Consider the following 14,890-nt stretch of genomic DNA (forward strand, 5'->3'; position numbering starts at 1 on the left):
AATTCCTCTTTTCTGTCCTCAGAGTAGAGTTCCTCAGGTTGAGTTCCCTTTGCCTTTTCTGAGAAGACTGAGGCAAAGAAGGTGTTGAGTAATTCTGCCTTTTCTCTGTCCTCTGTTAGCATTTTGCCATCTTCTGCATGCAGTGGCCCTCCGGTTTCCTTCTTCTTCCTTTTGCTGCAGACATATCCAAAAAAGCCCTTTTTGTTGTTCTTAACCTCTCTAGCAAGCCTGAGTTCATTCTGTGCTTTGGCTTTTCTGACTTTACCCCTACACAGGCTCGCTATTTGTTTTACCATTCAGTAATCAGTTCAGTGGGTCTATTCTGGTTGGGCCTAGCAGTTGTATTAAGTGTCTGGATTTAAAAGGAAACATTCTGTAATTGTCCCAGAGAGGTGTAAAATCTTGTATTGGTCACAAGGTTTCCTTCCATTTTTAGTGTAATGGAACAGTCAGCTGTGTTTTGTTTACTTCATGCATGATGCAAGTATAGCAGCAGATATGAGACAGTGTTATGACTGGGGTTGCCTAATCTCAAAAATAGTTTAGTTTTATTAATTGTCCATTACCAGAAACCTATAATTAATTGTATTTCCCCATGATTCTGTTGTTTGCATTTGCCACTGAGACAGAAGAATTGTCAGATAGACAGAAACTTCAGTTACTGAATGAGCTGATAACACCAGATGAATTACAAAAAGTTGGTAAGTGGAAAGATAATAAGTGGAAAGATTGTAAGTGGTAATTGGTTATCTTGAGAGACCATTGTGTTAGGTTTTCATTTATTAATGTGTGAGTGACACACACACACAAACATGATTCTTGTGAGACATCTCACATTGATGCATAAACATGTTGGAAGTTCTGGAATATGGACCTAGATCACTACCTATTATGACTTATAACACCCTAGCACTCATACAATGCACAATAAACAAAAGAGATGGTGCTGGATGAAGAACTAAACTTGGCTTAGCCAGTCTTGCTCCAACAAGGGCAGTCATACTGTAAAGCAGAGTGAACTAGCAAGGTGCCTCTACAACATTTACTTTTAATTCTGTTGTGAAAGTTTTATTGTTTTAAGGTTATTGGTTGAGGGGGAGAGAGAGAGAGAGAGACCTACAAAGTATGAGAACAATACCCTTTTTATAGTGTCACTCTGTTATTTAACTTTTTTTAAAAAAAAAACCCAACAGAAATACATTATATTATTGTCTTAGTAACTTACTAACTATATCTGATAGTTCTGATGAGGAATCTGTACTTAGGACAGGAGGCTTCTGTCAGAACAGAATATGGAAAAACACAGTGATTCCCACATAGCAAAGGGGTCAGGCAAGGCTGCATTCTATCACCCTATCTGTTCAACCTGTATGTAGAAAATATCATACAAAGAGCTGATTTGGACTAAAAAAAAAGGAAGGAGTACAAATAGGAGGTAGGAATATTAACAATGTAAGCTATGCAGATGACACCACATTACTAGCAGGAAATATCACAGACTTGGAACAATTATGAAAGAAGGTCAAAAAAGAAAATGCAAAGGTAGGCATAATGCTGAACATAGAGAAAACAAAAATAATGACCATGGAAGATCTACATACATTTAACCCAGACAAGGAAGAAATTGAAATAGTAAAAGAGTTCACATACCTTGGATCAAACATTGATCAAAAGGGAGATTGCAGCCAGGAAATCAGAAGAAATCTAGGAATGGAAAGGGTAGCCATGAAAGAGCTAAAAAGATCCCAAGAAGTGAAGATATACAACTGAGCACTACAGTTAGAATCGTCCAAGGCACTGTATTCCCTGTCACCATGTACGGATGTGACATTCTCTAATTCTCTGGACAATGAAGAAAGCAGATAGGAAGAGAGTCAACTCATTTGAAATATGGTGCTGGAGAAGAATGCTGAGGATACTGTGGAGAGCCAAAAAGACAAACAAATAGGTCCTCAAACAGATCAAGCCAGAAATCTCCCTGGAAGATGATAAAACTGAGACTGTCATACTTCAGCCATATCTTGCTAGGAAAGGTGGAGGGAAGTAGAAAGAGAGGAAGACTGCACATTAGATGGATAGACTCAGTCAGGGAGGTCATGGATATGAACTTGCAGGATCTGAGCAGAGCAGTGGAGGACAGAGGGGGTTGGAGATGTTTCATCTGTAGGGTTACCATGAGTTGAAATCAGATTGAAGAGAGTTAACAACACCTGGCTAAGCTGGTTGTCCTACAGGGGATTGCACATCCCTTCAAAGAACAGGTACATAACTTGGCAGCATTCTTAGATCAGTCCTATATAAATAAATCCAAAATGCATTTCAAATATTATATTATGGGATAAAATATGTTTAGAAATTTAGATTTTGTGAGAAAATAGTTTCACAGTTAGGGACATTTGAGTACACACATAGGGATATAAATCTTCACTTATTTTATTCCTACATGTAAGAATGAAGAATTTCAGCATTTCCCCCTTTACTTTGTATGAATAAAAAGGTTTCTACACAATTTTTGAGCATTATTCATAATATGAGACTTTACTGAGTCAAATTCACTCGTGAAGCCTTTACCCCAGTGTAATTAAACCCTGTTTTATACAGTTTCTAAGAAACTTCATGACAAAACCGGGCTGTTCAGATGCCCCCCCACCATGCTACTTACCTTGCCAGCCATCAGTCCTACTGAAAAGTCCCTCAGTTGTCACGTCTAATGTTGAAATGGGGTGCCTGACCATGTGGCTGTAGCCAGGCATCCTGTTTTCACATCAAATGTGGCAACTAGAGGGCTTCTCAGTCAAATTGACAGGCAGCAGGGTAAGGAACACTAGATCCAGGGATGGTGTGGACATGGGTGTGTGAACACTTGTTCATCCTTGCACTGACCCAGGGATCAATCTGGGTGAGCACTGGGACCAGCAAAGCACGGGCCAGGCCAGTGCTTTCCTGGGCTATCTGCTCAGGCCCCATGTAGTTTTTCTGCAGCGGAATCCATTTTGTACAATTGGTTCCCTAGAAAAACTATATCTTTTCTGCACAAAACCCCAATATTTTTGCACAGGAACTAGCATATTTTGTACAAAATACAGGTTTTCTGCCCTGAAATGTATTTTCTGAATAGGAAAACCATGTGTATTTTTGTGCAAGTACATTTTCCCAACAGAGTCCCAAAATGTAAATCTTGTACAGTTCGCTCTTGCCTTACGCAGGGGGATCCGTTCCAGACCCCGCCGCTTAATATGAATTCCGCCTATGTTCGAGACCCATTGGAAACAATGGGGCTCATGTGTGGCAGTGGCAGGGCACCACGGGTGCGCGTGCCCATTCATTTGACCTATGCGCCACGCGCGCCCCCCGCAGCTTGAGCGCATACTCTCAAGACTGCGTAAAGCGCACCCGCATATAACGCGGGCACACTGTAGTTGATTTCCTTTTCCTTCTTGGGCTGCCTTGACAGTTTATTTTTGTCAAGTATGTGGATATTAATGAGTATTCTTCATATCCCTACACTTGAATATGCATTTATATATAATTTTTCATGTGGATTAAAAAGAATAGACTTATAAATGAACATGTGCAAGATTGAAATGAATCAGAAATGAAATGGGCCATCCATCTCTATTTAGAAGATATGCATTGCAGATCACATATTCCTAGGACTGTTAGATAATCCTCTTCTATTTAAAAAGGTGGGGATCTTATTTATTTTATTTTTTGTAATAAAACGACCTCTTAAATATTTCACTCTGTGCAGGTGAAACAGAGGAAGGGCAAGTAGAAAAGAAAAGAAAATTGCTTGCAAATATTGCATCAACTCTACAAGTTCTACAACAAACACAGATTCCTGAAGCTGGCCAATCAGGTACAACAGGAAATAAATGCAGCAAAGACGTGGTTAGGACAGGGCATTCATTCTGGCATGGTTTGTATAAAACCACGGATCCTACAGCATCAAAACATTTCTGCAATGGACTGGTGTGCAAATGTTTTGGCAGTTTCACTGTTCACACATACAAATATTAACAATGTTTCCATGCAAGCAGTAAAACAGCAGCAACAATGTATGGTGGTGGGAATCCCTACCTGCCTGCTATGCTTGCACACCACCACCAGAGAAGTGGCAACCACCCAATCCATACTTCCCAATACAGGCAGAGCCACCTTCCTCTTCAGTACCTAACAGGTTTTCTTACGTCAAAGGTACTATGGGACAGGTAGCTTGGAAATAGCTTTTGAGAAGGCTTTGGGAATTTCCCACACAACTCTTCCTGTATTCTTTTGACTCCAAGGAACTCTCAGCCACACATTGAAGAGACTGGCAGCTCTGATTGGAGTCAGTCTCTGTTGGGAGGTGTGCATTATGTACTCCATCATTAAAAAATAAATTTAAAAAATTGGCAGGACATTCCACTCCTTTGTAATGGAAAATTATCTTGGCCAAAAATGTTCCTCTGTGGTAGCTACAACTTTTACATACTAAAGACGACTGTGGCTAGATACGTCTTTAAAAGATTTCTGTTTCAACAGAGCAAGAAATGAATGAGATGGCAGAGAAAAGAAGAGCTTTACTTGTAAATCTGGAATCAGACTTAAAAGAACTTCGACAAGCACAGGCTGTTGAACCTATTAAAGAAGATATTGGTGGGTATCATTGTATATTACTTAGTCTCAAAAGCATAACCGAAGACTGTCTTAAGTAAAATGCATTATTATTAATATTAATTATTTCAAATGCACACCCCATCTTTTAAGATTGAAAGCCCCAAAGTGGCTTAAGATAAAAAAGGTAAAATATATATAGTAAAACAAAGTGATATATCCAGAAACAGATAAAAGATAAAGTTATTCCTGGAAAACTGTCTGGTCATGAAAGTCTTCCTAAAAAATAAGGTGTTAATCAGCTTTCTGAGTAGAAGTAGGGTAGTTGCTTGCTGGGCCTATTTTAGGAAAAGTGTTTAAAGAGTAAATGTCACAGCATCAAAGACCATCTTACTTGTTACTGTCCATAGTACCTCAGAAGGCAAAAGCATCTGTAATAGGACTTTCCAATAGAAGTTAAAATATGGGTGGGGATATATGGGTATATTTATGTCTGAATCAGAGGTGGAGATATTGTCCTCACTTATGCTTTATATAAATACAGCTGCTCTGGAGGGCTATTTTATGTAGTTTGGCACCAGAATTATGGAAGTGTATTCTGCTTTATCATCTTCTGGGGGACCAAGCTAGATCAATGATGGGGAACAGAAATGGAGCAGGGCCTGAATTCCCCCTCCATAGCAGTAGAATCACTAGGGATGTGCATGCGGTGGATGGACTGCACCAGGTGACACTACTGAAGGCAGGTGACACCACAGAATGAGGGATGACACCTGGTGAGCGCCCCCCACTTTCCTGCTGTGCTATGGTGTGTGGCAGGGAGGAAGAGGTTCTGGCTCCCCCCATCCCTGCCCTGAACAGCTTTACTTCAGAGTAAAGCCACACAGGACAGGGAGGGAGAGGGCCCAGCACCCCCCAGTCCCTGCCCTGTGAGTCTTTATTTTAGTGTAAAGCCACATGGGACAGGGAGGGAGACGGCCTGGTGCCCCCGTCCCTGTCCCACATGGCTTTACTCTGAAATAAAGCTGCACAGGGCAGGGAGTTGGGAGCAGTTCCTTTTGGCTCTGCCCTAAGCCCTGCCCCCACACTAGGTGACATCGTGATGCACGACGTCGCTACTCTACATTCCTCTGTGGTTTGGATAATATCAGGGCTATGGACATTACACCTGATTCTGTCAGTTTTTTGGCTAAAGCATTGAGAGTGGTTTTTCCATCTGACACTCAGCCAGGAGCAGACCTCAATTTTCTGACCCATTTCCCACATTGTCAAGTGTTACAGCCTTGAATTCCAATGTTGCCCATTCCAAAAGCCAAAATAAAATTTTGTAAAATTGGTAGTGTATAACATAGTTTGACGTCAACAGAAGTTTGCATTTCCTGGCAAAGATGGGAAAGACCTCTATTTGTGACCTTGGAAGTTCACTGTCAATCACAGTAAACAAAAGTAAGCTGGATGACCCAGTAGTCTGACCCAGTACAACACAGCTTCATATTCATGTGGATTTTTTTTTAGACAGGGAAATTAACAAGCTGTCGAAAAAGAGAAGCTTATTGCTTGAAAGCTTAGAATCAAATTTGAAAGATTTGAACCAAGCCCAGGCTCTTGCAGCTCAGGAGCCATCAGAAATGAATGGTAAGTGTAATCAGATGTTTATATTTTCATTGCATTTAGTACCTTTCTGGCCCCACTGTGTTTGTCCACACTTCAATCCTTTTTCTATGGGCTATGTAAATTTGAACTCAGTTTCTAAGAAAAATTAGGTTAAGCCAAATCATAATTTCTTATTTGGGATAACTGTTGCTTTTGTTGTATAGCTATTAGAGGCTGCACAAATAAATAAATAAATAAATAAATAAATAAATAAATAAATATAAAAAGAACTTTGGTAAAATAATGGCTACATTTTGATATTTTTGCAGTCTAATCAAAAACAAGACTTTAGAGAGAAAGTAAGTGTAATGGGTTAATTTTAATTAGTATATTACATGGTGAAAAAGGGATCTGTGTTAGAAAAGCAGGGCTAGAAATTGGTGATGGACTAGCTCTCTTATTAGACAGAGGCTGCTGAATATCAGAGCCCATTTTAATAACTCATGTATACTTTCCTCAGCGGGAAATGAAAGGAAGGCAACCCATGTGTACATTTGTGCCAGATTGTGGGTAAATTGAAAGAGAGGTGTATAAGAATGTGGAAAAGAATAAACAAAGCATAATTCAATGAGTGAGGCCTACAGGAAAATTTAAATTTGACAAGAGTAGATCCTTGCACAGAACAGATCTACATTACAGGGCAAGCCAGTTTCAAATACGGTAATCTTTTTTGAGTAATATGGTAGACCTACTTTACAGTAATACCACAGACAGATGATTCAACTGGACAAATACTAATTTGCTATATTGGGTTTATAATGGTATTACCTTTTGAGGCTTATTGTGTGATTATTTTTTGAAGAGGTTGCTCATTAATGCAAAGACAATATTTGCTTTTTCATTGCTTTCTTTCACATAGCATATTATAGGTTTATGTTACTTATTTAAAAACTGTTGCAGATATTAAAAATATTTCTCTTTCTATAGAGTACAAGGTTAAAGAACTATTACAGGAAAGGGAACAGTTGGCAGCAAATCTAGAAGTAAATCTGAAGGATCTGCAAAGAGCAAAAACTGTTGAAAGTGGCCTTAAAGACAAGTATGGTAAATGCCAAACATTCAAGTTAAATTAGGAAGATCCACATACATAAAGATGATATGTACAGTCTGCCTGCTTTAGACACAGCTATAGGAGATCTACTTGTAGTTAACCCCAAGTGGTGGGAGCAGGAGAAAATGTAGAATACATTTTGACATTAAAAATGTCAATCATATGGCGCACATCTACGCGTCATCCCTGGGATGCATCCCCAGGGCTCCGGAGCTCCCAAGTCTCCTGCAGACCAGTTGGTGCAAAAAGTGTGTGGTCCCACCCTCAGCCCTGATGGACTGAAGAGAAGAGAAGAGACCAAGACAATGCAAAATGGAGGACATTCCAGGTGGAAAAAATGAAGGATAGGACCCAATAATTTTTTGTTAGGCTCCAAATGGAGGACCATTATGGAATTCATTCTGTAGGGCAAAAGGTTGAAATGGAGGGCGAATCCTGGAAAAATAGGACGTTCTTGGTCATTCTGCCTTGATCTCAAAAGGGGGTGAAAAGGGAACAGCTGTTAAGCCCACTTCCCCCCAAAAGTACCCCTCAAAGCACAGCCACCAGAGCAGCCCAGGGACTCATAGGACCTTATCGGAGCCCCAGTGATGCAGCCCAGGGATGATGCACGTTATATGATTGACATTTTTTAAAAAAACTCTTAAAATGGGGCTAGGTCACTTTAACTGCTTTGGCATTTAGAATATTCAGCCAGAGAGCTCTTACTCACTGAACTACAAAACCCAAAATGCAACAGGAGGCAATCAGAACAGGTAAAGCGACCTAACCCTGTTTTAAGAGTGTAGTGCGATAAGGTCCTAATTACTTACATCTCAGGAGCCCTCCTGCCTTTTTCCCTGTCCACAGGGCAGGTCCTCCATTTCAAACCAGGAGGGATTCCAAAATGTCCTCCATTCTGAGCGTGGCAGAGAAGCAGGCATTTGCATCTCTATAGGAAAGAGAGCCAAGCATCAGTCCTTTGGCTGGACTAGGGTGGCTGCTGCAGCCACTACTCTAGCCACTGTAGGTTCTCTCCTTTGCTTGGCATGACTTGCAAGGGCTCTGGGAGCTGGGAGCTGTGCTGCTGTTTCTGTGAGGTAAGAGGTGCCTGGTGATTTTGGGTGGTGGATGGAGGTTGATGATGGACTTGAGGAGGAAGGAGGAATCTAGCCAAGTGTCGGAATCCCAGCACTCTGGGTGGCAGCAGCATCTTCCTTCTCTCCCTGCACAGGATTCAAATGCTAACTTTGGCACCTGGGTGGATTTTACCAAAACTTGGAGGGGGGGAGAAGGGCTACACCCTTCTGCCAAGCCCCTTCCATAGTCCCTTCCCCCCAGGATGTGATTGAGATGCTAATGTTGCTCCCATTTGTTGAACACGCAAACCAATTCTTTTCAAAAGAACTATTAAATGATCCATCTTAAAAAAAAAAGAATTATTTTGTATTTGCCTCACTTCACCTTGATTCCCCATGATTAAAACCAAACATAGTCAGGTCTGAAATCGTTTCCATTGTGAATGAGCCACATATAAACCGATCAGCAAATTGGTTTAAATCATAGTGGGAATGGGCCCTAGGAATGGATTTATATGCTTATTCCCATTGCTGTCCTGAATTTAGGTCTACTTCTGAGCAGGTGAAAATAACATAGGGCTCTATTTTGGTCCATTTGAAACTGGCAAAAACAAATTGAATATATTAAATTATGCTAAATGCTCTTGGGAACTGATCTTGATTCTATGTGATGCACTCCTGATTTTTTCCAGCATTAATGCTATTCATGATTTCTTATGATTTCTCACAGTAAAATTTGTCTTGTGAAAATTTTCTTTGTCTTTCTTTAATAAGCAAATCTAATTTTATTATCCCGTGATTCAGAATATAAATATAGTCTCATGCTTTCCTTCCTAAAGCTTTTAAAACGTTTCTTACTTTGTAGCAAAGGAAATAAATGAGCTCTCAAAACAAAGAAACAGCTTGCTTGAAAATTTAAAATCAAATTTGAAGGAATTAGAAGACGCTGAAGCTCTTGCAGCTAAACAACCAGGGAGTGTGAGTGGTAAGTAGAATATCAGTTTAAAGCAAGGTACAGAATAATATCACATTCTAGTGTCACACTTAAACACAGAAACCAGTGTGTGGCAAATGAAGGGAAAAGATGACATGGACACAAATATTTTAGGACTAAGTCACTCATGTTTTCACTGACTTGCATAATAAACAGAGTGCAGTTTGGGACACAGTTGAGAGGGGGCAAAGCTTAATGCATATGGCAGGTGCATATGTTTTGTAGGGTGAATAGAAAGGTTTAGTTCCCAATACAATGTTGTTCCCATGTACCCTTCCAAATAGATTTTCTGAGCAATACATAAAGAATGCTAGTGTCCATCCCTGTAAATCAGGGGTAGGCAACCTTTTTGAGCCGGGGGCCAGGTTGCTGTCCCTCAGACAACTGGAGGGCCGAAGCCAGCCAATAAATAAATAAATAAATAAATAAATAAATAAATAAATAAGGACATTTTCAAATGTAGGACACATTTTTTAAAAATGGAGGACATGTGAAAAAATTTGATGCTTTTTAAAAAATGTTAATATAAATGCATGTTTCTTAGGCGTGATCAAAATGGAGGACATTTGGGCCTCAGAAGCTGGCTGATATCAATATCACCATCACCATCATTGTTAAAGCAGACCTTTTAGCATTAAAAGCACCGAAAATACACAGAAATGCACTTTGGAAAGTCACACTGTCTCACCTTTAGAAAGAGTGAGTGCATGTCTCAGAAACTGACTGATATCATCATCATCATCATCATCATTGTTAAAACAAAGCAGACCTGTACAAATGGGATGGAAATCCTCCTTCTCCTCCTGCTACTCTTCTTCTTCCTCCTCCTCCTCCTCCTGCTCCTTCCTTCCTCCCTCCTCCTCCTCTTCCCCCGCCCCATTCCTTCCCTGTCCACAGCTGTCTGGCAGCCACGGGAAGGGAGGGGAGGAGGAGGACCCCCGCCCCCTTCCTTCCCTGCCCGCAGCTGTCTGGCAGCCGCGGGAAGGGAAGGAAGGGGCAGGAGGACCCCCGCCCCCTTCCCTGCCCGTGGCTATCTGGCAGCCACAGGAAGGGAGGAAAGGAGGAGGAGGAGGACCCCCGCCCCCTTCATTCCCTGGCCACGGCAGTCTGGCAAAAGGTGACCATGTTCCAGGAGTCCATGACAGCACAGTGGTACACATGCCACATGATGTTCAGCCTGCAGGGTTTATACCTTTGATTTTAGAGCTAACTCCACCATATGCATCTGACGAAGCAGACTGAAGTTTACAAAAGCTCATGTTGCCAATTTCTTTCTTTGAGTTAGTCTCAAAGGTGCTACAAGATCTCTCTATGTATGTGATAATTCTGGGGAAAGTACATGAATGCCAGATCAACCATGACTGCAGTCATATGTAGATTGCTGGTTGCAGTCATCACACTCTGACTACAGTCAGAACAGGAAAGCAAATCAGGACTGGTGGTTAAATTGTGGAGAGGGATTGGCCAGTAACCAGGAGTCAGGGCTAATTACCACTCTACAGTTGAAGAAAACTGTGTCATACAAGCGAGGCTTAGTTGGAGAAGAAACTCTCACTGTTCAGAAGGCCAGCCTGAATGGGAAAAGCCAGTCTAAGTCAAGAAAGTTCCAGGTTTACTCTATAATATGATGAAAAGCAGAGTGGCAGTGGTTACGATATCTTCAAAAAATATGGAAACAGTAATCTTAGATGGTGTACAGTATTAAAGCTGAGTCTATACAGTGAGAACAACAAATAATTTTTATTGACATGTGTAATGACTGGGTCCTCCAGTCATTTGAGGACTTCTCCTGAACCACAAAGGCTTAATCTGGGGGGAGGTACATGCTAATGAGAGCTGACATCACATGCTAATGAGCAGCTACATCATAGCTGACATAAGACCCAACTGACCAATCAGAGAGTAGGACTGCGAGATTCAAGAACATTCCATGAAAAGCCTTTAAAAGGCCTTGGTGGCCATGTGGTCCTTTGTCTCTTCCCTTCCTCCTCTTGGGGGGAACCATATGCTTTTCTTTGTTCTCTGTGTATCTGAGGAACCGACTGTGAGTCTGTGAGGAGCAGGCTCGAGAATGTAGGTGGAGCTCTGCCAAAGGAGGGCCAGCTCCCTGCATCCAAATCTCAACAAAGACTGCAAATCCCATCACTGTGTGAGTAGCTAGAAGAATGTGTTAGCTAGTGCGTTTAGGCTTTTGTTAGGTTACCTAATAGCTTGCCTGAAATGAACACTTTGTAACTGTGCTTTCTGTACCTGCAAGGCAAGGGGCTTTGCATGAATGATATCTTCTTATTCTATTCTATTTCTTTAAGATAAATATCTTTCTTTAAAAGTATCTGCTGTCTCTCTCTGCTCCTGTGCATGTGCCTAGCTCGGTTACTGATTGCTTTAAGTTAGCAAGGAAAGCAAACTATAAATTCCTCTAGCAAGTCCCAGTGTGTGCAAGGAGGGAGAAATCGTTTGTTAAAATTCACTGGGTGGTGGCAGCGAAGAGAGGATCTGAAGAAGTCTCATTCAGCTCAGCAGGGAGTGGGAATGGAGACCTAGGGGACTCTAGAAGGGAAAGTTTATGGGATCCCCTGGGGGTCAAGAGCCAAGCACAGGGTGGCTGGGGTGGCCCCTGGGATCATCACAACATCACAAACATGTCAGCATGCAGTGTCGTCAAGGAGAATTTTTCTGGGTTATAGAAAGCTTTATTCAAATTACAGTGCGCCCACTCTATACACAGGTACGCCATACATGGCTTCCGATTTATGTGGAAGCTGTGCTGTAATATTCCCTTTGGCGCATGTGACCGCTGCGTGCACAAGCCCCATTCATTATAATGGGGCTCCAGCATAGGCGGAATTCGCCTTACGCAGGGGAGGGGAATGGATCCCTCATGTAAGGTGAGGTTCCACTGTACATGTTGATATTGTATAGAGTGGAGAGTTGGAATACATAGACCTAAATCCAGTTGCTAATCCCAGTTAGAGTACATTTATTCAATTACTGGGATTTATAAAAGTATTATCTACAGTTCAGTGATGGTGATTTAACAGATTTAATCTAGTTGCAACAAGCACTTGGATTTAGGCTGTAGTTGTTGTTCATGTGTGCCTTCAAGTTGTTTCCAATTTAGGGTGATCTTGGCAAGATTTGTTCAGAGGGGATTTGCCTTTGCCTCCTTTGAGACTGAGAGAGTGTAACTTGCCCAAGACAAGTCAGTGGGTTTCTATAGCAGTGCAAGGATTTAGACTCTGGTCTCCAGAGTCATAGACAGTGCTCAAACCTCTACACCATACTGCCTCTACAAAGTATATGCCATTCAGTACAATATACATTAATACCTTAGTAAATCCAGACATCCATAACTTCCCCACTTTATTTTAGAATGGTGTTAATAGATCATCAAAGGGGACTCCTGATCAGTGTTTGAAATAAAAGACTAATTCAGTAGAACTAGAAACAGCACCAGAAATAAAATATATCAAATTGTTCCTTTCACTCTCACCTCCATTTTATATATGGGATTCTTTCCCTACAAACCTACCCTTTCAATCAGTGCAGTAAACTGTATTCTGTTGCAAAACTTAGGCGGGTTATAAACCGCCATGAAAGTACGGAGTCAGTCCGTACTAGGGTTAGGAAGGTGCGGTGCTTCTGCACCCCCCTAACCCTAGTATGGACTGAGTCCGTACAAAATGGCGGCTCCTCTTCCACACGGGGGCCACCATGACGACGTCACGACCGCGCCGCCTCTATATGGGGCGGCGCGGATGTGATGTCATCGGTCCGCGCCAGGGCACTTAGTGTGCCCTTTGCGCAGACCAGGAAGGAGCTCCATTTTGGAGCTCCTTCCTGGTTTGCGGCGCCACTTTGCGTCGCTGGGCGCAGCCTTCAGACGGCCAAACGGCCCCTTTCTCCTCCTCCTCGCCGCCGCGGGGTGTCCTTGGGGCTTGAAGCCCCAAGGACACCCCTTTCCAGGCCGCGGGGAAGGGGCCTTTTGCCGCTTCCCCGCAGCCTGAAAAGCAGCGGATCGGGGCCTCAGCGGCTGCCGTTCTAGCACCTGAGGCCCCGATACACTGGGGAAAGGGGCGGGTACAGCCCGCCCCAAATGGGCAGTCTGTAACCCGCCTTAAGTATTTCAAATTTACTGCCCATTCCACTTTTTTCACACTACTACTTTTTTTCCACATCTGGCTAATATTGTTATTCCGTTTGAAGTTCTAAAAGATATTCAGTTTAGCTCTGGTACTCTGATTTTAATTCTGTCAACTTTTTGTAATCTACAGTGTATTTTATAATACTATGCCAGTTTGTGTTTGTTAAATTGCTTAATCTGTACTACTTATTTAACTGAATGTGAGTTCTGTTTTACTTGACTTTCTTTTTTTCTTTTGCACAAACCTCAGAGAGATTCTATGTGTGAGACAGTCAAGAAATAAAATGAATGAATAGGCACAGGCCTAAATCTGGTTTTTAGTCCTAACTAGAGTAAAGCCACTGAATCAATTGTAAGTCAATACTTCTGTATGTTGTGTCGATTCTGTGGACCTATTCTAACTGGGATTAACAATTGGAATTAGGCCACTAACTACACCAAATTAATATAAACCCTCTGTACTCTTCTCCCCCAGCCTTTATATACTGTTCTAAGGGTTGGCCATGATAGTCTATTGTAGAAAAAAAATAACAGTGTCCTGTGGTACCTTAAAAACTAATTAAGTGTGATATTTATTATATTGTTAAGCAAGATTTGTTCCGAGCGGGTTTGCCTTTGCCTTCCTCTAAGACTGAGAGATTATCATCTGCCCAAGGTCACTCAGTGAGTTTCTATAGTTGAGCATGTATTCAACACTCAAACCATTACACAATGCTGGCTCTCAATTTAGTTTAAAATAGATAGTTTTCTGGACAGTGTACACTAAACATACCATGTGTTTGTGTTTTCACAGATGAAAAGATAAAAGGGCTACAAGAGCAAAGAAAGCATTTGACTGCACTTCTTGAAACAAACGAACAGAATCTTTTAAGGGCACAGTCTTATGCTCCAAGGCTTGCAGATGAAAGCAGTTTTCAGGGTGAGTGCATCCACTGAGCTGTTGTTATTGAAACTGTCACCATAAAATTCCCTGTTGTAAAGTTATCACTCAAGATGGCTTTTAAAATATATATTAAGATGATTGCCAGCAAATATTTCCTGATAAACAACTACATGCAAGCCACTGTGAATGAGCCCCAAACCAAGATTAAAAAACCTCTGGCTAGCCAGACATAATCCAGCCTGCTGGAGTCTCAGTGCAATCCCCTTCCCAAAGCCTCTCCCTAATTTCCAAGATGACCTCTTGATTCATCTGATCAGAAACAGTAAAGTGCCTTAAATGCATCTTGTTTGGACTACAAAAACCATAGTGTTGCTCAGTTACAGGAAGTACCTGAGTTCCTTATTATGACAGCTTCATTTACTCCTGGTCCATTTCTGGACACAGTTCAAAGTACTGACTGTGACCTATAAAGTCTTATATGATTTGTGCCCCTATCTTTCTCCCAATACAG

General features: G+C 41.6%; 1 protein-coding gene across 8 annotated transcripts in view; it reads left to right on the plus strand.

The window, feature by feature from the left end:
- The window catches only part of LOC149310011 (uncharacterized), a 235,216-nt gene that overhangs the window by 110,154 nt on the left and 110,172 nt on the right, over positions 1 to 14,890 (plus strand). For all 8 annotated transcript variants that reach the window (XM_089533474.1, XM_089533473.1, XM_089533480.1 and 5 more), the window contains 7 exons: positions 630 to 701; positions 3,752 to 3,859; positions 4,525 to 4,638; positions 6,112 to 6,231; positions 7,177 to 7,293; positions 9,224 to 9,343; positions 14,290 to 14,415. In XM_089533474.1, the coding sequence (XP_089389600.1) occupies positions 630 to 701; positions 3,752 to 3,859; positions 4,525 to 4,638; positions 6,112 to 6,231; positions 7,177 to 7,293; positions 9,224 to 9,343; positions 14,290 to 14,415 (777 nt within the window). The remainder of the gene's footprint in view (positions 1 to 629; positions 702 to 3,751; positions 3,860 to 4,524; positions 4,639 to 6,111; positions 6,232 to 7,176; positions 7,294 to 9,223; positions 9,344 to 14,289; positions 14,416 to 14,890) is intronic.

This window comes from Sceloporus occidentalis, unplaced genomic scaffold (assembly GCF_023333645.1).
Source record: "Sceloporus occidentalis isolate IW3139 unplaced genomic scaffold, rSceOcc1.0.p SCAF_7, whole genome shotgun sequence".
In the NCBI taxonomy this organism is placed as follows: domain Eukaryota; kingdom Metazoa; phylum Chordata; class Lepidosauria; order Squamata; family Phrynosomatidae; genus Sceloporus; species Sceloporus occidentalis.